This window comes from Rhinichthys klamathensis, unplaced genomic scaffold (assembly GCF_029890125.1).
Source record: "Rhinichthys klamathensis goyatoka isolate OS25496 unplaced genomic scaffold, OSU_Roscu_1.1 h1tg000237l_1, whole genome shotgun sequence".
Taxonomy (NCBI): domain Eukaryota; kingdom Metazoa; phylum Chordata; class Actinopteri; order Cypriniformes; family Leuciscidae; genus Rhinichthys; species Rhinichthys klamathensis.
The window spans coordinates 1,221,124-1,245,301 of NW_026606760.1; the positions used below are offsets into that span (position 1 = coordinate 1,221,124).

Here is a 24,178-nt window from a genome sequence, read left to right on the forward strand (position 1 = left end):
ACAATACTGATATATGTTGGTTTTTTTTGTTTGTGATGATACAAATATATAGATCCTCCAGGAAAACCAGAAGTTACAAATGTATCAAGATCAACAGTCTCAATCAAGTGGTCTGTGCCTCTAAACGATGGTGGAAGCCAAATCACAGGCTACATTGTTGAGCGAAAGCCATATACCGTCACTGGAGAAGGTCGCTGGCTTAAGTGTAACTACACTAATGTTACTGACACAAATTTCACTGTCACTGCACTGGGAGAAGGAGAGGAATATGAATTCCGTGTCATTGCTAAAAATGCTAATGGAGTATTGAGCCAGCCATCAGTTTCAACAGGACCAGTGACCTGCAAAGCAGAATACAGTATGTATCATACATGGTTCTGTCACAATACACACAAGACTAACATTGTTTTATTAATGAGAACCTAAATACTCATTACACTTGAATTATTTTTTAGCTCCTCCTAAAGCAGAGCTGGACAGCAAACTCCTTGTGGACACAGTTACTATCAGAGCTGGATCTGATTTAGTGCTAGATGCTGCTGTTGGTGGAAAACCTGAGCCAAAAGTAAGCTGGGCCAAGGGTACGAAAGAGCTAGAACTTTGTGAAAAATATTCTCTCCAGTACTCTAGTACCCGAGCTCTGGCAATCATCAAGTTCTGTGACAGAGATGACACTGGGAAGTATGTTCTGACAGTTAAGAATGCTAGTGGAACAAAAACCGCTGAGGTCAATGTTAAAGTGCTTGGTAGGTGTTCTAAACATACAGCCATAACATAAACAAACATGATCTTCAGTTTTAAATATGTTGTAAATTCATTCATACAATAATCTTTCTTCTTTTACAAGATACACCTGGTCCTTGTCTGGAGATTACAGTCAGCAATGTATCTGAGGAAAAATGCACAGTGTCTTGGAAAGAGCCACTGGAGGATGGTGGTGACCCAATCACACATTACATTGTTGAAAGAAGAGATACCAATAGACTTACCTGGGTTATCATGGAGGCTGAATGCAAAACCTTAACATACGAAATTAAAAGACTTTTCAAGAACAACGAATATATATTCCGTGTGAGAGGTGTGAACAAGTATGGCTCTGGCGTGGTTGTACAGTCTACCCCCATCTTTGCCAGAAATTCATTCAGTAAGTACCATGATTAATTTTAAAAACCTTTAGATGAGAGATTTTGCATGGTAAAATAAAAATGTTGCACCTTTATTTCCAATTGCAGCTGTCCCATCACCCCCTGGGGCCCCAGAAATCCTTGCAGTTGGAAAAGACTTTGCAACGATCGAGTGGCTGAAGCCTGAGAGCGATGGTGGCAGTGAAGTCACAAACTACTTAATTGAGTTTCATGAAAGAAAGAGTGTTAGATGGATCAAGGTTAACAGAGATTCTATTCTCAAGGACACATCTTTCAAAGTCACTGGTCTCCATGAAGGCAACATTTACCAGTTCCGCATTACAGCCATGAATGCAGCTGGAGATAGTGAACCTAGTGAGGTGTCAATGTATGCAGTATGTAGAGTACCAACCGGTATGTTTCCGAAATAACATAATTTATAACATTTAAGTGTTTATATTACTAAAGTAAAACATGTTTACCTTATTATGTTTAATCCTCATTTTAGGCACTTCAGGTCCACCCTCAATTCCACGGGTTACTGACACACACAAAGAGAGTGTTAGTCTTGCTTGGACACGACCAGTTGAAGATGGTGGTGCTGATGTTATTGGTTATGTTCTTGAGATGCAAGAAGCTGGTGCAGAGGAATGGACAAAAGTGCATGAAAAGAATCTTAGAGTTACAGAACACATAGTTACAGGCCTTTCTGCTGGCAAAAAGTACTGTTTCAGAGTTGCAGCAGTCAATGTAAATGGGATCGGTGACGTCAGTGATCCTTGTGCAGAGACTGAGCCTGTAGAAAGAATTGGTAAGTTCAAACAACTTCTAAATGTTTGTATGGTACTGAAGTTTGATATACTGTATATACAAATGCAAGAAAGAAGTAATGTCCAATATTCAGTCAGTGTATTCTCTAATAAATTCTCTAATTGTTTTATTATTTATTCTAGAAATTCCTGACCTTGAGCTGCCTGATGAACTGACAAAGACAATTTGTCTGAGAGCAGGAAGTTCTCTGCGCCTACATATTACTGTTACTGGTAGACCAATCCCAACTGTAACCTGGAGCAAACCTGGTGTGGACCTCCAAAATCGTGGCTTTATTGAAGTGACCAATACTGCCACAACTCTCATTATTGACAAGGTGCACCGCTATGATGCTGGTAGATATACAATTGAAGCTTCCAATTCTGCTGGGAAGAAGGATGCAAGCATCCTTGTGAAAATCTATGGTATGTTTTCTCATATTAAATCATGTAAATTATTTATAGTGCATATAACGGCATACCATGAAATGGTGTCTAACCAGCATGTTTGTGCATTCTTTCTCAGATACACCTGGTCCACCTGGTCCAATTAAGATGAAAGAGCTCACAAAAGACTCTGCTCATATTACTTGGGATGCTCCTGAGGTTGATGGTGGAGCACCTGTCAACAATTACATCATTGAAAGACGAGAGGCATCAATGAGAGCTTACAAAACGGTCACATCAAAATGCAGCAAGACATCCTACAAAATTGCTGGTCTGACAGAAGGAATGCTGTATTATTTCAGAGTCTTACCAGAGAATATCTATGGTGTTGGTGAACCTTGTGAGACAGGCGATGTTGTGTTGGTGTGCGAAGTTCCACTGCCACCAGCCAAGCTTGAAGTTGTAGATGTAACCAAATCCAGTGTTTCACTTGCATGGGAGAAACCTTTACATGATGGAGGCAGCAGACTCACTGGCTACATTGTTGAGGCTTGTAAGGCTGGTACTGACAAGTGGATGAAGGTGGCAACTTTGAAACTTACAGACTTTGAGTTCACTATCGTGTCACTGAATGAGAATGAGCAGTACCTCTTCAGGGTACGTGCTGTCAACAGCAGAGGAGCTGGTGAGCCAAAAGAAACTGTGACAGCTGTGACAGTTCAAGAACAAAGAGGTATGTATTATGATAATTACAATAATAGTCACAAGATGGTGTTATTAGTTTGTTGTGTCTCACTGTTTTTTTTTTTGTTTATTCTCTTTCAGTTATGCCAAAGGTTGATCTATCAACTATTCCACAAAAGATGATCAGTGTTTTGGCAGGCAAACCCCTTGAGCTTGACTTGCCAATCATAGGAAGACCACCACCAGTTTGCTCTTGGTTCTTCAATGACAATAGGATAAAGATTGTGGAGCGTGTGAAGATGAAGTCAACTGGAAAATTCTCTAAATTAACTATTCTTGACACCACCATTGATGACAGTGGACTGTATACTCTAGAGGTGAAAAACGTAACAGGAGTAATTACTGAAAACATCAAAGTCATCATTCTTTGTAAGTACCCACTCCCTACATTAAAATGAATATTTTAAAATGATTGAGAAATAATATTATTAATAACCCTCTTCTCTCTTTAGCTAAACCTGATGAGCCTCAAGGACCAATTAGATTAGATGAAATTGATGCAACATCAGTCACGATAAGCTGGGATCCACCTATGAGAGATGGTGGTGCACCAATTAGCAACTATGTGGTTGAACAACGTGATGCTCATCGCCCAGGATGGGTACCTGTTTCAGAATCAGTTAGCAGACCAACATTCAAATTTAACAGATTGACAGAGGGCGATGAATATGTGTTCCGGGTTGCAGCAACCAATCGTTATGGCACTGGGGAGTACTTACAGTCAGAAGTCGTGATGTGCAAGAGCTCCAAATGTAAGAAAAACATGTTTTTACAAAATAGCATATGCACATATATATCTTAGATATATATATATATATATATATTATTATTATTATGTAACACATATATTGGACCTACATGATCGCAATATTGAATTGTTGTTACAGCCATTCCCGGGCCGCCTGGAAGACCCATTGTCTTTGATGTATCACGTGATGGCATGACTGTTGCATGGGAGCCACCAGATGAGGATGGAGGATTAGAGGTGTCTGGCTACATTATTGAACGCAAGGAGGTCAGAGCTGACAGGTGGATCCGTGCTAATAAAAATCCAGTAACAATGACAAGATACAGATCCACTGGTTTAATCGAAGGCCTGGAATATGAGCACAGAGTGACAGCCGTCAATGCTCGTGGTGTTGGCAAACCTAGCCTTCTTTCTAAACCAGCAGTAGCAAATGATCCAGTTGGTAAGAAAAATTTAGCTAAAATACTGTAGAATTTTGGTGCATTCAACTTATTATCACTTATTAATCTATTGCATAACCCTTACAGATCCACCTGGATCACCTCAAAACCCACGAGTCACAGATACCACAAAATCGTCTGTGTCTTTGGCCTGGAGTCCTCCAGATGAGGAGGGTGGTGCTAAGGTTACAGGCTATCTAATTGAGATGCAAAAAATTGGTTCAGTAACCTGGATGAAGTGCAACACTACACCTTCACTGATCTGTGAATATACTTTGACACAAATGCCACAAGGAGAGGAATTCAAATTCCGTGTCATGGCTTGCAATGCTGGTGGTCCAGGTGAACCAGCTGAAGTACCTGGAGTGGTGACCATAACAGAGATGCTTGGTAAGATCTCATGACCCTGTCATTAACTCCTTTTACTTAAATGTGTAAAGTGTTACATTTATGGAATAATTTAATAATTTAAAATGTTCTGTGTTTCAGATCCTCCAAGTTATGACCTTGAAGCAAAATACAAAGATGTACTTGTAGTCAGATCTGGAGGTGTAATCAAACTTTCAGTGCCCATCAAAGGTAAACCTACTCCTACCAGCAAATGGACCAAGGATGGATCAGAGGTGTCCAACCGTGCAATGATTGCCTCTAATGAAGACGTATCCGAGCTTGTAATCAAACAGGCTGAAAGGTCTGATTCTGGCGTTTACTATCTCCATCTGGAAAATAAGTGTGGCAAAAAGATGCTTCCTATCAAGGTCAAGGTTATTGGCCGCCCATCTGCACCTGAAGGCCCTCTTGGATTTGATGATATACAAGCACATTCTGTAAGAGTTAGCTGGAAACCACCAACTGAAGATGGTGCTTCTGAAATTGTTGGCTACATTGTGGAGAGACGTGAAGTAACAAAAGCAGCTTGGTACACTGTTGACTCACGGGTGGTTGACACATCCCTTGTGGTTAAAGGACTAGAAGAAAATGTTGAATACCACTTTAAGGTGACAGCGGAGAACCAGTTTGGAATCAGCAACTCCCTGAAATCAGAAGGAACTGTTATACCAAAGACTCCCATTTGTAAGTGCTTGTCATTTGTCTAATTTCTAGGCATTGCATGTTTGTTATTAAACATAATAAAACATTTTTTTCTTTTTTTTTTCTTGTATTTTAGGTGTCCCAGAGGCTTCAGGCACTCCACCAGAAATCATGGATGTTACTAAGAGTTCTGCTGCTTTGGCTTGGACTAAACCTAAGGATGATGGTGGATCTCGCATTACTGGTTACTTTATTGAGTACAAAGAAGTGGCGTCTGATAAGTGGATTCGTCATGAGACAAAGATTACCTCAACAATGTATACTCTTAGTCAGCTCACTACTGATGCTGAGTATCAGTTCCGTGTAATTGCTGTGAATGACATTGGAGAGAGTGAACCAGGACCTGCATCAGATTCAGTAATCTGCAAAGATCCATTTGGTATGACCTCATTCTTATTATGTATTCAGAATATGTCATCTGTTCATTAAGTAATTGATTCAGAATTGTTGCCTTGATTTATGGAAAACATTTATTATTACACTCTTTATTTATTTAGATAAACCAAGCCAGCCAGGAGAAATTGACACTATGACTGTAACCAAAGACTACATTACAATTAAATGGGAGGCTCCAGCATGTGATGGTGGAAAACCAGTCCTTGGCTACTGGATTGAATACCGAAAGTCTGGAGAGAGTGCTTGGAAGAAATGCAATAAGGAGCGCACAAAAGACAAGCAGTACACTCAGAGTGGTCTACAAGAGGCAACTGAATATGAATTCAGAGTATTTGCTGAGAATGAAACCGGAATCAGCAGACCACGCAGAACAGCAACTGGCATCAAAACTAAACTGGGTGGTAAGCACATTTTGAAATAACATTAGAAGGATTGTTGTTTGTATTGTGATTTGTCGATAGAATAATGATATCCAATATTTATCCCAATGCATTTTTTGGGGTGTTTGACTAAAATAAATTTCACTATAGCTGTCCCTTCTGTCCTTTTTCTTAGTTGGATCTAAACCAGCTCTTAGGAAAGAGATGGATGAAGTCACTGCCAAACTTGGACAAACTGCAACTCTCAAATGTCAGATTATTGGACGACCTGTTCCAGAAATGAAATGGTACAAGGGCGGAAAGGAAATCAAAGAAGGTCGCAAATATGCAGCAACCTCTGATGGTCGCAACCATACATTGACCATTTCAACAGATCAACAGGAAGATGAGGGTCTGTACACTTGCAAGGCAGTGAATGAAGCAGGTGACTGTGAGACCAGTGGAACTCTGGTCCTTGAAGCAGCACCACAGTTCCCAGTGCCGCTGAAAGACAAATTCTTTACAACATGTGGTAGCACAGTGCGCATTCATGTTGTTTACATTGGCCGACCTCAACCTAAAATCATGTGGCTTTATGGAGCCAAGGCTTTGGAGCCCTCTGAGAATGTGATCATTGAAAATACAGAGCATTACACTCATTTGATTCTCAAGAATGTACAGCGCAGCGTAAATGGAGGAAAATACAGAATCAGGATCAACAACCATTTTGGGTCTGCAGATACTGTAACTCACGTTGAAATCTTAGGTATATGCTTCATAATGTGTCTTTTTTTGTACTAAGTAGGGGAAATAAGAGTAATTAACATATATATTTTTGTGTTTTCAGAAAAACCTGCTATGCCAGAGGGTCCTCTTGTTCTTGATGCTCTGTTGAAGAATTCTGTGATTATTAGCTGGAAAGCACCCAAAGATGATGGAGGATCTATGATTACTAATTATATTGTGGAAAAGCGTGAAGACAAGGAAGGAGCAGAGTGGGAACTTGTATCATCATCCATCTCAGGCATTTCATGCAGAATTCCTAACCTTGTTGAAAATGAGGGATACTACTTCCGTGTTTCAGCACAAAATCGTTATGGTAATAGTGAATCACTGGAGACTCCTTCTGCTATCCTCATCAAGAGTCAGCTAGGTAAGTTATAAAGAAATATGATCTATTAATAGATATTCTTTAATATCTATTAAAGAAGTAATCACAGTTTTGTTGTTATTATTTAGTGTTATTATTCAAATGAAAATGTATGTTTTGCAGAGAGGCCAGGAGCTCCATTAAAACCAGTTGTGTCTGGAATTACCAAAAACTCCTTTGTTGTGTCTTGGAAGCCACCTCTCAGTGATGGAGGTTCTAAAATTAAGAACTACTGTCTTGAAAAGCGAGATAAGAAGGGTGAATGGGCTGCAGTTACAACAGATGAAATCCACCAGACTGTTTATTCTGTCAAGGGCCTGACAGAAGGTGTAGAGTATGAATTCCGGGTGAAATGTGAAAACATTGGTGGAGAAAGTGAATACAGTGAAGTATCTGACCCTGCCATTCCAAAGACTGATGTTGATGTGCGTGCTCCTGCCTTCAAGGAAGACCTCAGAAACATGAGTGTAAAATTCAAAAGCAATGCAACATTTGTCTGCAAGATAACAGGACAGCCCAAGCCTGTAATAAAATGGTTTAAGCGTGGAAAGGAAATTCAAGCTGATTGTACCAAAATCAAGATCCAAGAATTCAAGGGAGGCTATCATCAGCTTGTTATTGCTGATTGCGAGGCAGAAGACTCAACTGTATATCAGATCAGAGCAACAAACCAGGGTGGATCAATTTCTGCTACTGTTTCTTTAGATGTTGAAGGTAAGCTTCCAAAGTTTTATACTGTACTTTACTTGGCTATACAAGCTATTTCCAAATTATGTATTAAAATGTTTCTGTTTTTTCAGTCCCTGCTAAGATAAATCTACCTAAGAATCTGCAAGAAAAGGAAGCTATCCCTGCCCTTCGTGGTGAAGTAGTGAACATCAAGATTCCATTCAGTGGAAAACCAGATCCAGTTATCACTTGGCAGAAAGGACAAGACCTTCTTGATAATGATGGACACTATCAAGTTATTGTCACACGATCCTTCACATCTCTTGTATTTTTGAATGGAGTAGAAAGGAATGATGCTGGTTTCTATATTGTGTGTGCCAAAAATAGATTTGGAATTGACCAGCAAACAGTTGAGCTTGATGTTGCAGATGTGCCTGATCCACCACGTGGCATCAAAGCCAGTGATGTTTCGAGAGATTCTGTAACACTCCACTGGGTAGCACCTGCCAGTGATGGTGGAAGTAAAGTCACAAACTACATCATAGAGAAGTGTGCCACCACAGCAGAAAGGTGGATACGTGTTGGCCAGTCTCGTGACACCCACTACACTGTTGTCAATCTGTTTGGAAAGACAAGTTATCAATTCCGTATCATAGCTGAAAATAAATTTGGTCAGAGTCTACCATCTGAGACAAGTGGACCTGTTGTGACAAAGGAAGACAAATCAAGGGTTCTTAACTATGATGAAGAGGTTGATGACACCAGACCAGTTTCCAAAAGCAAAGCTCCTCATTCAGAGACTAAGAATGTTCATAACAAGTACATGATTGCTGAAGAGCTTGGCCGCGGACAGTTTGGTATTGTTCACCGGTGTATTGAGACTAGCTCTGAGAAAACTTACATGGCTAAATTTTTCAAAGTTAGAGGTGCGGATCAGGCACTAGTGAAAAAAGAAATTGCAACACTGAATGTGGCACGCCACAAGAACTTCCTGTTGCTGCATGAGTCATTTGACAGCCCTGAAGAGCTAGTCATGATTTATGAGTTCATCTCTGGTGTCGACATATTTGAGCGCCTTGGTACAGCCAACTTTGAGCTCAGCGAGCGAGAAATTGTTAACTATATCAGACAAGTGTGTGAAGCTCTTGAATTCCTTCACAGCAAGAGTTATGGCCACTTTGATATCAGGCCTGAAAATATAGTGTACACCACAAGAAAGGGAACTAATGTCAAGATCATTGAGCTTGGACAATCTAGACACCTTACACCTGGGGACCAAATTAAGCTTCAGTACACAACAGCTGAGTTTGCGGCACCGGAAATTCATCAAAATGAGATGGTTAGCTCTGTGACAGATATGTGGTCTGTCGGTGTCCTTGTTTATGTTCTTCTTAGTGGACTTAATCCATTCGCCGCTGAAACTAATCAGCAAATGATTGAGAGCATTTACAATGCTGAGTACAGTTTTGACGATGATGCCTTCAAGCATGTTAGTGTTGAGGCATTAGACTTTGTGGACCGCCTACTAACCAAAGAGCGCAAACATCGTATGACTGCTACTGAGGCTTTGAATCATCCTTGGCTGACGATGAACTCAGAGCAGCTAAGCACTAGGTCCATCAAGATTACACGCCATACGAGATATTACCAAGCCATGGTGAAGAAAGAATGGAACACTGTTGTCTCTTCTGCTCGTGTTGCCATTGGTGGTGCTATCAGAAGTCAGCGAGGAGTAACAGTCTCTAAAGTGAAGATTGCACCATTTGAACATGGACCAGTTGCAGGACAAATTAAACACAGTGTTGCCGATGAAGGCGATGATGTCAAGTTTATTTGCAACATTGACAATTACGACAGCACTACCGAAGTAACATGGTACTGTGGAGTAAGACAACTAGAAGAAGGTGCTAGATACGAAATTACTTACGAAGATGGGCTTGCTACCATAACTATCAAGGGAATCAACAGAACAGATGATGGAACATACAGATGTAAAGTTGTCAATGAGTATGGTGAGGACAGTGCCTATGCTGAGCTCTTTGTCAAAGGGGTAAGATCCTATCGTGAGTTCTTCACTACACGTGTGGTAAAGAAAGTAAAACGCAGAGTTGACACATCAAGACTACTCCAAAGACCTCCTGAATTTACTTTGCCATTGTGCAACCGCACTGCTTACATTGGAGAGGATGTGCGCTTTGGTGTCACCATCACAGTGCATCCTGAACCTCGTGTAATGTGGTTGAAAACGGGTCAAAAGATTATGCCAGGAGATGATGACAAGAAATACACTTTTATTAGTGACAAGGGCCTGTATCAGTTAGTGATTCACAAACTTGACCCAGATGATGATGCGGAATACACTGTTGTGGCACGGAACCGATTTGGTGATGACAGTTGCAAGGCTCGTCTCAAAGTGGTCCCTCGTCCTGCTCCTGCTGATAACACCTTGAGACCTATGTTCAAACGTCTTCTTGCTAATTTGGAATGCAGAGAAGGCCAGAGTGTACGTTTTGAAATGCGTGTGTCAGGACATCCTTCATTGAAATGGGAGAAAGATGGCATGCCTTTGGCATTTGGTCCACAAATTGAGATTGTGCATGAAGGCTTAGATTACTATGTCTTACATGTAAGAGATACTCTTCCAGAGGATTCTGGCATATACAGAGTCATTGCAACTAACTCGGCAGGGTCTGCAAGTTGTCAAGCCACACTCAAGGTCGAACGTGTGACACACATCAAGAAAGAGGTGAGTGAGGAAGGAAAGAAGAAACAACACGATCTTGATCAGCAAGAGATGGACAAGAAAGTAAGACTAACTCAGATACTAGCAGGTACAGACGTTACCCCACTTACTCCAGTCGCACAGCAAGCACTAAGAGAAGCTGCAACCATGTACAAGCCAGCAATCACTACCAAGAAAGTCAAGAGTGAAGCTGATGAAGCCAAAGAGAAAGAAGAGAAAAAGAAGAGAGCAGAAGAAAAGAGATTGAGAATGCCATATGTTATCCCTCCGCCTCGCGTTGTTGCTCCTACTACCCTTGATGAGGACATGGAAATCAAACACTTTGTGCCATTCTCTGATATGAAGTGGTACAAGAAACTCAGAGATCAATATGAGTTCCCGGAGCCAATGGAAAAGTTCCCCCAGAAAAGACTTAAGCGCATCCGGCTGTCAAGGTGGGACCAGTTCTATGAAGTACCCCTGCCAAGAATTAAAGACCAATACAAGCCAAAATGGCATATTCCTGTTTCACAAGATGACCTTGAGACTGTAAGACCAGCAAGACATCGCACACCTTCTCCAGAAATGGAGGCTTACTACAGAATCAGGAGACGCTCTCTTGGTGATCTTTCTGATGAGGAACTGCTTCTGCCAGTTAAAGAATACCTCTCAATGAAGAGAACAGAGGAAGAAAGACTCAAACTTGAGGATGAACTTGAGTTAGGCTATTCTGCTTCTCCACCAAGTCTGAGCCCTGTACGCTTTGAACTTTCTGCACTGCGTCACCCATCACCTAAGAGAGCTACATACGACGAGGAGGAGGGGGAGGAAGTTCCAACGTATGACTCATATCGTATTCCATCTAAATATGAGGCTGGTCCAAGCTATATTGACTTGCGTCAGCGTCACGAAAGGGCAACATACAGACCTCCAAGGCAAAAGCAAAGGCTGTATGAGGAAAAAGAAGACCATGAACTGCTTAGGTCAGTAACTACCACAACAAAATTAACTTCCTACAAGAGCCAACTGCAACACATTGAGTTTGAGGAGAAAACAAAGGTCAAAAGAAAGGAAAAAACAAGAGTTTCTGTGTCAGCAGTCATAACTGATATACCTACAACAGCATTCTCACCTGGCTATGCTACAGTAAGCCATTCCAAAAAATCCTCTGCAACTGTGGCAGAAAAAGTGATTAAAACGGCTTCACCTGAAAAGACACGCCCACGTTCACCCAGCCTTGATTCTACTGAGAAAAGAATCACTACACAAGACTTGTCAACACAAATTGATTATATGTCAAGGTATGAGTCAAGAAAGAAAGCCTTGAAAACTGAGAGGAAGTTTGAAATTGTGACCCAGCAGCCTTTTACTCTTGACCATGCTCCCAGGGTGACTGTAAGAATGCGCTCTCACCGTGTGCCAATTGGTCAAAACACCAAATTCACACTGAATGTCCAATCTAAGCCAGAAGCACAGATTAAATGGTACCACAATGGGCAGCAGATTGAAGAAAGCAGAAAATATCGTATGTTTAACATGAGTGGTGTTTTGTCTCTTCAAATCATTGATTGCCAGGAAGAGGACAGTGGCACCTACCGTGTCGTCTGTACAAATGCAAAGGGAGAAGCTTCTGACTATGCCACTCTCGATGTTGCTGGGGGTGGATTCTCTGCATATGCCTCACAACGCAAAGATGAGGAGCCACCTACCCCCTTTGTCCCTGAGATGACTAAAACAGATGTGTATCATGTTTCATCCATAACAGCAGCAACTGCATCAGAAACACAAGTGGAAATATCTGAAACTAAAACAGAGAGGATAGAAGAGACAATTAAGACATCTGAGATCAAACTTGAAGCTACGGAAGTGACTGCAGTTGAGGAAGTTGTGGTTGAGAAATTGTCAGAGACCAAACTTGAAGCTACAGAAGTGACAACAGTAGTGGAAGAAGTGGTTGAGAAAAAGAAATCGACTCCAGCTACAATTCTGACTAAACCACAGTCACTCACAGTATCAGAGGGAGAATCGGTCAAATTCACATGTGATGTTGATGGTGAACCTGCACCCACTGTAACATGGATGCGAGAGGGACAAGTCATTGTGTCATCTCGTCGTCACCATGTTACCTCAACTGAATATACATCTACTTTTGAGATAACCCAAGTAGAAATGTCAGATGGAGGTAATTACACTGTAGTGGTAGAGAACTCTGATGGTACACAGGAGGCACAGTTCAGTCTAACTATTCGTAAACCAACACCTGTACAGAAAGTTGTTGCTTCACCTCCAAGAGTAAAGTCTCCAGAGTCTCCTCGTATAAAGTCACCATTTGGAATTAGGTCTCCGCAGAGAATTAAATCACCTGAACCAATCAAATCTCCACCAAGAGTTAAGTCCCCACCCATGGTAAAATCACCTACTCCAAAAGAAAAAACATCCAAGCCAACCTTCTCCGCAGAACTAAAAGACATCTCAGCCTCTGCAGATACTATTATAAAGCTGACAGTGAAACTGTCTGGTGAGCCTAAACCAACAATCTTCTGGATGAAGGATGGAAAGGTAAGAAAGATATTTTTACTTACTTTATAAAAATATATAGTTGAATGGATTGATTTACTAATTAATTTGAACATTTTTCTCCCAGAACCTCTCTCAAGGTGGAAAATATAAAATCTTTGAAGAACATGGTTCAGCACATCTTGAAATCTATGAAGCTGATGTCTCTGATAGTGGAGTATACACATGTACAGCCAAAAACAGTGCTGGATCTGTTACTACAAACTGTACTGTTACAGTTCAAGGTATTATTTAGCACATTTCAGGTCTCAAAATACACATACAATATAATTTTAGTAAGAATAATTTTGTATGTACAGTTGTACTTTAATAAAAAAAGTATCTACTCCTTCTGCTCCAGCACGAACAACAGCAGTTGCCGTGGAAAGAAAAGCAGAGTTTCCAGAACAAATAGCGAAAAAGGAGACTGCCTATGAGGAAGTGCAGTCCTTCACAGAAATTAAAGCATCAAAAACCCAATTAACAATAAATCAAGGTCAGACTGTCACACTACGAGCAAACATCCCTGAAGTCTCTGATGTGAAATGGATCATGAATGGAGCTGAGCTATCAAATTCAGAGAACTACAGATATGGTGTGTCAGGCAATGATCACACCCTGACAATTAAAACCATCAGCTACCATGACCAGGGAGTTCTCACATGTGAGGCCAAAACTGAACAGGGTGTGGTCAAGTGCCAGTTTGATATGACAGTCAGTGCAATGTGTTCAGAAGCACCAAGTTTCCTTGTGCAACCACGCTCCCAGAATGTTAACGAGGGACAAAATGTCACATTCACATGCGAAATCACTGGTGAACCTTCTCCAGAAATCGAGTGGCTCAAGGATAATGCAGTCGTGAGTGGTTTGTCATTATATTTTGGGGGAAGAAAAAAAAAACTTATTTGTGTTTCACTCATAGCAGTCTGTTAACTTTGTTTACATTTCCTTTCAGATGTCTATTACATCAAACATGAAATTCAGCTGCTCTAAGAATGTGTACACACTTGAGATTCACAACGCTACCATTGAAGACAGTGGAAAATACACAGTAAAAGCTAAGAATAAATTTGGACAGTGCTCTGCAACATCATCACTGAATGTCCTCAGTAAGTGTTTGATCCATTCCTAAGAATAAATTTGCACTCTTACCAAGTATGAGCATCCTGTCCATTACAGTACATAAAATGCATGGTCAAACCAAACACATTCCAAACACAAACACACCTCTTGATTTAAACTCTAACTTAAAAGATCATACTCACTAATCATCAGTGCTCACAAAATAACAATTAACAAAATCTCCCTTCTACAATTGGAACTATGTTATTTTTATCTTTTTTTTTTTTTTTACTTTGTTAGCTTGATTTGCATCCTTGGTCGTCTACTGAATTAATTACCACACTATATGATGATGAAGCATTGCATGTAACTGCATGTATATTCAAGGCATAGTTTGAATCATTTTATGTATACAAACATTTATGTTCAACAAAATAACTCCGTATTTAAAATATAGTCAAAATGATCAGAAATCTGTTCTTTGATTTAGCCTTACCAAATGAATTTTCTTAAAAGGTACATTGTACAAGTGGTGCAACTTAAATATTTTTGTATTGTAGTAATACCAATGCCATCACAAATGTTCCAGTATAATTTACATTGAATATCCTCAAATGTTTTAAACAGAAAACAGAGACCAGTAATGCCATTTGAATTGACTGTTGTACCTTTTTATGAAATCAGTTGCTTCAGTGACATGGTAATTATTTACTGCACTCTCACAGCTCTGGTTGAGGAACCTGCCAAAATGATAATTATGGAGAAAACATCTGATGCTACGAGCATGCAGGGCAGTTATGCTGCCAAGCATGTGGTTTCAAAAATGCAAGAGAAATCCTTCAGCAGTTCCAGCATGGCTGAGGTTAAATTTGAGAGCATGTCAGCGTCTAGCATGACCTCTATGACTTCTGAAAGAATGATGGCTTTGAGCTCCAGCAGTATGGTGGCAATGTCCAGTCACTCGCATGTTGAGGGGTCATCCATCAAAGCCATTTCTCATTCCCGCAAAGGTGAGATGGAAAATACATGCATCTTTGCCAAAAAAAAAAAAAAAAAAGCATTTACAGTGCAACAAAACAGATATCAGCAGGGCTATATTCCATAATAATAACATATTTGTTTTTTAACCAGGTATACCACCAAAGATTGAGGCTGCCCCTCAAGATATCAGTATCGAGTCAGGGAAGGTCCTGACTGTAGCCTGTGCTTTCATTGGAGACCCAAGTCCTTGCATAGAATGGTCACATTCAGGGAAGACACTGTCCAGCAAGGAGGAGAGTGGACGATTGCAGATTGAGACTTCTCAGGATGTCACCACTCTTGTTATAAGTGGAGTGAAAGAGACTGATGCTGGTGCATACACCTTAAAACTTGTTAACGAGTTTGGATCTGATACCACTACTGTCAATGTCAACATTCGATCCATGTAAAAAAAAAAAAGTTAAATTATAATAATTATTATATAATAGTAATCCAATCCTCACCCCATTTCCCTCATTCAAAACCTTTTTATTTATAGAATGAGAAAAAAATACTCTGTTCTTGATAAAGACCTGGATTTCTGTTCTTGTAAATATGAACTATTTTTATACCAAACTTGACGTTAATTTATGCCAAACTAGACTAAAGTCTAAAGCTGTTATAAAATGTGCCATATTGGATAATTATGACCAGAAGTTCTGCACCATTTTGTGACATGTACATAATGTATATAGCCGAATTTACCGGTTATGGAAAATGTATGCATTGTTATTTATGACAATATTAACAAATGGAACTAAATGTTTAACAGGAGAAAGTTTCACATGGAACGAATACCCTGTAAAACTTGAAACGAAACAAAACTATGTGCCTCAACAATAAGTTGAAGTCTTAAGATTGCCTCAACAGGTAGAGAGGCTCCCTGTTGAAGTTTACTAAAATCAAAGAGACAAAGTTATACACTGTACATTTGTGCGTGCAGTAATGCAGTACACAAGAATTTATGACTTGAACATAAGGCATTGAGTGCTGTTTGCATTACCCTCATGTAAGCAGGACAACTAGGCCTTGTGTTCAGACTGACGAAGTCATACCGCCATTTTAATGACAAGCTCAATGTGCGAGCGGCCTGCACAATGAGTTAATTATAATGTTTGTGCACGGTTTCTGGCAAAGGACTGTTTGAATTCTGATTTTATTAAAGTAACATCACCTGGCCAATAGTTGTAAAATCAGTTCAAGTGCTTCTTTGCAGAAGCTGTGCCAACTCTTGGAGGATTGCTAGGTTATATTTTGTGTGTTTGTGTGTGTGTGTTAGCATTAGAATCTCACTTTGTCAGCAGCCAGGGTATCCATCAAGCTATGTACCACAGAGATTTCATGTGTTGTGCGAAGAAAAGAAAAATACATTACTGTAATACCCTGCACATTGATTTATTAGAACTAATTTATGTAGTATTACACATATATTCAGCCTCCTTGAGTTTTATGAATTACTGATTTAATAAAGCATGTTTTCAGCACCATAAATTGTCTGTCTGTATTCCATGCTACTTACTGTATGAAACATGTTTACTCAGTCATTGAATAACAGCTTCATGTCTTCAATAGTATGGTTACAAAACTAAATTTGTTTTCATAGAAAGCAGGTTCCTTTTCGGTTTTATCTCATTTCAGCTGATATTTAATAGGATATAGCCTGTTTGAATCAGTAACACGTCATCCTTTCTGTTTCTTGCACTAGTTAAAAACACACTTTAACGTGTTAAAATAAACCCATAAAGTAATGTCCAGTAGCAAATAGGAACATTATTTTTTATCACGCACACAAACGTGTCCTGCAGTGACCTGCTTTATGACATGCTCTGTCTAAAACAGCATCTTAATTATTTTCCCTAGTTCTAGAAGTGCTTCTCTGAATTTTCTTCTTGCTGTGATACACATGTATAATATATATCCCAACATTGTGAGAACCAAATGTCCCCACAAGGACATCTGAATCTATTCTAAATCTATTGCAAAAAAAAAAAAAAAAAAAAACCTTGAGCACCTTAAACGTCAAGTGAGAAATCTGAGAACTGGGCGGCACTGCCGCGTCAGCGTTCCGGCCTCCGACGCCACGACGACAGATGTGCAAGATGTCCCAGCGATCTACGTTTTACTTTTGTTTGATTTTAACTCTGCAAACGCTCAATCTCTTCATCGTATTAATTCGTGCAAATGAATCAAATGTTAAAATTGAGGTTACGTTTCTGCCTGAAAACTGCAGCCAGAAATCCAAGAGAGGAGACATGCTGAATGCCCATTATGATGGATATCTAGTTAAAGACGGATCTCAGTTCTATTGCAGGTAAACGCATTTTTTTACACATAAAGTTATTGCATTAAATATGTATTGCAGGTTATATTTATCTGCTTCAAGGTAGAGTAATAGCAGTGTATTTAGTAACGTAATTTTATTTCCAACCTAAACCAGTGTTTGTTTTCATTTTCAAGTCGTTCGACAAACACGGGTCACCCACACTGGTTTGTGTTAGGCGTTGGAGAAGTTATCAAGGGGCTGGATTTAGGGCTGAAAGACATGTGTCCCGGTGAGAAGAGAAAAGTTACAATTCCTCCTCCTCTGGCATATGGCGAGAAAGGAAAAGGTAGGTCTATTACTTCATATACGTAGTAGAGAATCAATACAGCCCTTGCTTACACGTGTGGCGCTGTTTTGCATTCTCTCTCTCTCTCTCTCTCTCTCTCTCTCTCTCTCTCTCTCTCTCTCTCTCTCTCTCTCTCTCTCTCTCTCTCTCTCTCTCTCTCTCTGTGCGCCCTTACGAAAAAGAAGTTTATTCAAGTGTGCTATAGTATACTTATTTTAAACTAAAAATAAGAAAGTTTACTTTAAGTACAACAATACAACAAAAATGAGTTTAGGATGGTGCTGGACAGTGGCGATGAAAGAAACATAGGCCTAAATGCTACTCAGGCCATCCTTAAAAATATTTTGGTTTGCAGTAACAGCAAAAAAAAAAAAAAAAAAGGGTCGGTAGGTAGGTCTATATATTTTTTTTTCAAGATTAAATGTAAAAAAAAAAGGATAATTTTGGTCATGGTGATTAGGTCGGTATGAATTTAAACAAATTTGCATATCGTGACGTCACTGACTGGGTCTTCAACCCCCATGCCTTCGGGCGCACCATTGCGAACCTCATTCTGATACAGGTTATAGACCACAAACAATTTGAAATCTTTGTAAAAAAAAAAAACATATTTATTGCATTAATTCCAGCTGCATTCATTTGGAAAAAAATAGGCAGAATCAAAAGAAAAAAAGGAGCCACTAGATTTCAATGAAAGTGGATTTTCAGAGGGAAACAAATAAATTAAAATGACTAATCTCACCAGCGCCGCGCCGACCAATAAAACAGCGCGTTTGGCACCATTCGTTTACATTTGACCCATACTGTTACAAGCCCCCTTTCTGGTCTAGGGGCAGGAAAGGAGGGTAACAAAAAGTTGCAGGGAGAGAGTGAGAGATTTGACCCATAAACATCTGCTATTATTAACGGAAATCAGTGTGGTCAAATAGCTAGGCGCATTGTAGGAAACTATAGGCCGATTAAGTAGTCCTGACATATTATGGAATGGTCGATTTTCTTTTGTGCAATTTAGTACATTTCGGTATGGGATGTGCTGTTTTATTGGTCAGCGCGGCGCTGGTGAGATTAGTTCGCGCCGCTCTGACCATTGGCTGGCGCAAGCAAACACTTCTCCTGCGCTGTCGAGTCTGTCGCGCTCGCGCGTCTCGGTCCATTGAGCCACGCAGATTACAAGTCAGCGCAGCGCGAACTCTGTAACACACCGCGCCGTTTCGTCCCCCTTTCGGTGTGTTTGGCTTCCCACACTTATGTGTGTTTGTTTGTCAGAGCCTGCAGTTGCTGTGTGACGCGCGTTCGCGGTGGGCATGTCATGACGGGCTCCGATAAAAGGCCGTTAACATCGATTCCCTATTTGACCATTAAGAATTTCGAATAATGAGCGACTAAATGTAGGCTCATACAGACGTATTTCACAAGCAGCCGCGCCGCAGCCATCATCACCGAGCGCGAACCATTGACAGTGAATGAAACGAAGCGAACGCACAGGCCATAGTGTGACATGCGTAAACCAATGGTGTAAACATAATCATAATAGATGACGCCACGGGTTTTTATTTAAAAGAAAGAACGTAGCCTACGCAATTTATATTCACAATACTTACTATAATAAATGTATATTATTTTATTGCATTTGTATTAGTTGTTTGAAGAGTAAAAAAAAAATCGGTCGGTCTTAATGCAAGTTTACAACCGGCAAGTCGGTCGGACTAAAAGGGGAAAAAAATAAATAATTGGGTCGGTCCTAATTTGACAGGGTCGGTCGGGTTACGGCAAACAAGAATATTTTTAAGCATGGCCTCATGAACTTACATAGGCTACTTAGTAAGGTGAAAAATGATATAAAATCTTTTTGTTTTCTCTTCTACAGGCCCCTAATTTAAATTATTAAAATAATCAAATACATTAAAATATAAATTATGCAGCAATTAAAAAGTTAAGTTAATAAACCATTAACAATCACCTTTCTGTGGTGGAATAGGTCCTGTACCACCAAATGCAACAGTGATCTTTGAGGTGGAGCTTTTGTTCATAACCAGAGGACCTCGCAGCATAGAAGCCTTCAAAGAAATTGATGCTGACGACGACAAGGCTCTGACAAAAGATGAGGTAAATATGTCATACTGTTGTATCAGGAATTTACTTTTGCTTTCCTGAATTTTTTTATTTATTATTATTTACATATATTGTTATTTTGGATTTACAGATTAAAGAATACTTGAAAATGGAAGCACAGAAGTTAAATTCGCAGAAAGATGAATCCTATTTTGACGATGTTGTGGCAGATGTGTTCCAAAAGAATGATCACAATGCTGATGGGACCTTATCACTCACGGAGTACAATGTTTATGGGCATGATGAGCTGTAAACGCTACTAGACAGCTCATGCAGTCATGCACTGGACATTCTTTACAAGATACTCTTCACATTGTGATCAAGGATTTTTCTTTGATAAACACCACTACATTTTAAATAAAGTTGACTGAAATACTAACTTGCACTGATTGTGTCATGCAAAAAAACTGAATAGATAAGATGCTTTTTAAAAATCTTTTTAGAACTTTTTTCAAAATGCTTGCATGTCAAGTCAAGTCACCTTTAATTATATAGTGCTTAATACAATACAGATTGTTTCAAAGCAGCTTTACAGTGATAACAGAAAAATGATTCAATGATGCATACAGAGTTCATTTCTGCTGTAAAGAAAATAGTGTCATTGTTCAGCTGAAGTCAGTTCAGCGTTGATTCAGTTCCTTTGTAAAGATCATAAATTTCTTAAATTAGTTAATTACATCTATAAAGCAGTTCTGCATAAAACAATGATGTGATTGTCCAGCTTAGTTCAGTTCTCATCCAATCGTGTCAGTGCATTGAAATCAATCATTTTCTTGAATAAAGCTTGCATCTGTTCCAATTGATCAAACCAGGGTTTTTTGTTTTGTTTTATGTTGAACCACAGAATCAAATATTTTAAATAAAACCATACACAAATGCACAAATAATGTGTATTTGAATATCACTCATATGACATCTATACATTATACAGCCTCAAAGTACTCAAGAATTAAGTATCTCCAACAACACTACGGTAAAACATGTAAGAATAATGTGTCATTGCAACCTCAGACATAGAAGGCTATAATGCATACTGTGAAGCTGGTTATCTTTAACTCCAATAACTCCCCATTTAAAAGCCAGCACCTTTCAAAATTTGTTCTCAGGATATCTGATACTACACATTCTACCTAAAAATAAAGGTTATTTATTGGCATATGGTTCCATGAAGAACATTTAACTTCCTTGGAACCTTTCCATTACACAAAAATACAATATAAAGTACTTAAAAATCATTTGCAAACTATACTGTAGTTAATCATAGTTTATATATTGAAGTCTCTACATTGTTTAAAGGGGTGGTTGATTATGATTTCATTTTTCTAACTTCAGTTGCTGTTTGAGCATAAACAACATCTGCAAAGTTGCGACACTCAAAGTTCAAAGCAAAGGGAGATATTTTATTTTAGAGAAATCGTTTTTTAAAGGTGCTCTAAGCGATGTCACGCGTTTTTTAGGGCAAAACATTTTTTGTCACATACAGCAAACATCTCCTCACTATCCGCTGGCTGCCTGTCCCCTGAACACACTGTAAAGAAACGCGATCTCTGTAGACAGCCCAGGCTCCACAAACAGCAACAAAAACAAACTGCGGCGACCCGCTCCCCAAAACATAACAAACTGTTCCAGCCAATGACCGACAAGAAGGGTTTGGGGGGCTAGTGTGCGGATGAGGAGGAGGGAGGGTCTAGCTAGCCTCCATTTTGTTTGACAATAGTTCGAACGTCAACAAGAAGTGACGTCACCCAGGATCGCTTAGAGAACCTTTAAGGATTACAACAAACGCCTGATAGGGACTTCACGAGCTTCCTCCCGGGTTAGTGACATCACAAACCCTAAATTTTACATAAACCCAGCCCCCAGGAATATGCAACAAAGAGGGTAAGTCCATGTTGAGAAGAGGAAGAGATGTTGTAGTAGAGCACATTTGTGAGTCTGCTCAAGCTGTCGCATCCGTCTTTTCACATTTATTACACTACAGTACGTAACACAAATGCAATAGCATGTCACTCTGTAGGCATCTTACAACAGTTCCCACACAAGCGATTATAGATTATCATGACAGAATATGCTATTCAATGACTTGAAGATAGTTAACTCCACATCAGGTACATAAATTCATCAACTAACCATTCAGAAAGGTCCTGTTGCATTCTACATGTTGTCACTTCTTATTGAGTCTCTCCACCATTGTCCGACTCCGGTTTAAACGTAAAAGACAGAACAGTTTCTGACATTTTAGTGCGTGACTGCGTGTCTGCAAGCTGCTAAGAAAGCTCCGCCCTCTTCTTGTAAGGGGGCGGGAGCAGCTGCTCATTTGCATTTAAAGGGACACAAAACGACACGCTGTTGCTCACCCTCAAAAAGGGACCATTTTAACACGCTATAAAAAAATATCTGTGGGGTATTTTGAGCTAAAACTTCACATACACACTCTGGGGACATCAGAGACTTATTTTACATCTTGTAAAAAGGGGCATTATACCACCCCTTTAATATATTAATAGCCTATATACAAATACATAAGGTTATTTATAGAGGAAAAAGGTTCTTAGTGTTCACACTAAGAAAAATGGTTCTTTTAAAAACTGTCCACTGAAATGTTCTTTGGGGAAACAAAAATAGTTCTTCTGTGGCATCGCTGCGAGTGTAGATAACCTTGTTTTTCGAACACACTACAAAGTGCTAAACCACTTTTTACAATCAAACAATTTAGACAGATGAACTCAAGGATTGCATTTACAAGGATTGCAGATAAATCATTATCATAGTAAATCCCCTATTTATCATTGTACAATGTTGAATAAAACAGGACTTGCTAAACAGTATTTAGACTTAAATAGTATTTGCTAAACAAATTGTATGTGCCTCGTGTTTGGTTGTGTAATAATAAAGAGGTTTCCATGACACAGGGTTCCATAGGGTCAAAAAAGGCACATTTCATTGACCAACATCACTTCCTTTTAATCTGCAGGCCAATAGCGTTTAAGCTTATTGCCAGCCTTTATGTGGAATAGGCAGCTTTCGCGACCAATTGTAATGACCTTTCGGCATGCCCATTGCTCCGACCTGCAGAGACCCACACTTGAATTAATTTACCATTCTAATCCTGCTAAACCCATTAAGAACACTAGGTGGCACTCTAACACAACTATTTGACGTGGTTGAAGGTTTTCTTTGAACCTGCTTAAAAAATATGATTTCTTGCAATTAACTATAACAGAAAAAAAAGTGAAGAAGAAAAAAAAACAGTGGCCTGATTGTTTGATTAGATGAGATAAGAAATAGTGGGGAGATTTGCATTGTTTTATGATTTAAAGACAAACATTGTACGCTAAGAAGTAATAATTACGCATGCATTTCCCAAATATCCAGAGGTCAAATAAACTATTAAATGAGACCCTTTCAAGCAGAGAACTGACATTTTTGAGCACAGACTTAAAACTTGTTTTTCATGTAAAACTCTGACTCCCTCAACTCCCCCACATGCCAAAAGTGACGTAAACCATGTCTGTGCCAAGATTCAGAGCAGATCCAGACACTGGAGGGAGTGGGGTAAGAGGAAGACATTGAAATGCTGTGACTGTTTTACTTTCAATGAAAACCGCACAATTTCAGACGAGTCATAGCGGTTTTGACAAAGCGTTCAAACAAATCATCACTGGAGCATTGGGTTTTAGCTAAAATTTTGGGTGGGACAACAACTCATGAACTGAAAAATCTGAACACTGGCATTGTTAGTAATCTTTATGTCTTTGTTAAAGTTTGACAGACAGATGTCAGTACTGGCTAGGATGAGATGGATGTCCAGTTGCCTTTAGGGCTGGTGATTACAGGTCTACCAGAAGGATTCCTGTTTACAGTTCTCTCCAAAACAATCATTTTGCGTTGCACTGTGCTTCACCCATATCAAGTTCCCATGGCTTAGTTTGCTCTGTTTTTGTTCGGTTAAAAAAAAAGTTTACGTCATTACTATCGGCTACATTTAATTCTGTGTATAAATGTAGAATGTGGTGTCTGACTTGTGCCTCAACTGATTATAAATCATCCCACAAAATCCCAATAAAACTACTTTTATAGTTGCATGGATTTTAACAACGCCCCTTTGTCTGAAATTGAAACACAGTTATTGTGCTCTGCATTATGAGCTCAAAAAAGTCTCGGCATCAAGAGAAAATG

At 39.5% G+C, this 24,178-nt stretch overlaps 2 protein-coding genes across 2 annotated transcripts in view; both read left to right on the forward strand.

The window, feature by feature from the left end:
• Positions 1-16,769, forward strand: part of LOC130100290 (titin-like) — a 118,718-nt gene extending 101,949 nt beyond the window's left edge. Inside the window, exons 152-174 of the mRNA XM_056265676.1 lie at positions 53-358; positions 456-746; positions 848-1,144; positions 1,233-1,538; positions 1,633-1,935; positions 2,078-2,359; positions 2,460-3,053; positions 3,146-3,433; positions 3,517-3,816; positions 3,952-4,254; positions 4,340-4,642; positions 4,742-5,326; positions 5,421-5,723; positions 5,842-6,141; positions 6,296-6,865; positions 6,947-7,252; positions 7,373-7,963; positions 8,050-13,199; positions 13,285-13,441; positions 13,558-14,054; positions 14,152-14,305; positions 14,984-15,268; positions 15,390-16,769. Coding sequence (XP_056121651.1) covers positions 53-358; positions 456-746; positions 848-1,144; positions 1,233-1,538; positions 1,633-1,935; positions 2,078-2,359; positions 2,460-3,053; positions 3,146-3,433; positions 3,517-3,816; positions 3,952-4,254; positions 4,340-4,642; positions 4,742-5,326; positions 5,421-5,723; positions 5,842-6,141; positions 6,296-6,865; positions 6,947-7,252; positions 7,373-7,963; positions 8,050-13,199; positions 13,285-13,441; positions 13,558-14,054; positions 14,152-14,305; positions 14,984-15,268; positions 15,390-15,688 — 12,770 coding nt within the window. The 3' untranslated portion in view covers positions 15,689-16,769. The remainder of the gene's footprint in view (positions 1-52; positions 359-455; positions 747-847; positions 1,145-1,232; positions 1,539-1,632; positions 1,936-2,077; positions 2,360-2,459; positions 3,054-3,145; positions 3,434-3,516; positions 3,817-3,951; positions 4,255-4,339; positions 4,643-4,741; positions 5,327-5,420; positions 5,724-5,841; positions 6,142-6,295; positions 6,866-6,946; positions 7,253-7,372; positions 7,964-8,049; positions 13,200-13,284; positions 13,442-13,557; positions 14,055-14,151; positions 14,306-14,983; positions 15,269-15,389) is intronic.
• Positions 16,770-17,304: 535 nt separating this feature from the next.
• fkbp7 (FKBP prolyl isomerase 7) lies at positions 17,305-20,384 on the forward strand. Its single transcript, XM_056265675.1, has 4 exons — positions 17,305-17,589; positions 17,736-17,887; positions 19,866-19,993; positions 20,091-20,384. Exons 1-4 carry the CDS (start codon positions 17,369-17,371, stop codon positions 20,250-20,252), a joined length of 663 nt encoding a protein of 220 aa, XP_056121650.1. The 5' UTR covers positions 17,305-17,368; the 3' UTR covers positions 20,253-20,384.
• The last annotated feature ends 3,794 nt before the right edge of the window (positions 20,385-24,178 follow it).

Coding starts and splice junctions, on each gene's coding strand:
- fkbp7 (XM_056265675.1), top strand. CDS start 17,369: ATGTGCAAGATGTCCCAGCGATCTACGTTTTACTTTTGTTTGATTTTA. Junction 17,888..19,865: donor ATATGGCGAGAAAGGAAAAG/GTAGGTCTATTA, acceptor GTGGTGGAATAG/GTCCTGTACCACCAAATGCA. Junction 19,994..20,090: donor AGGCTCTGACAAAAGATGAG/GTAAATATGTCA, acceptor TTGGATTTACAG/ATTAAAGAATACTTGAAAAT.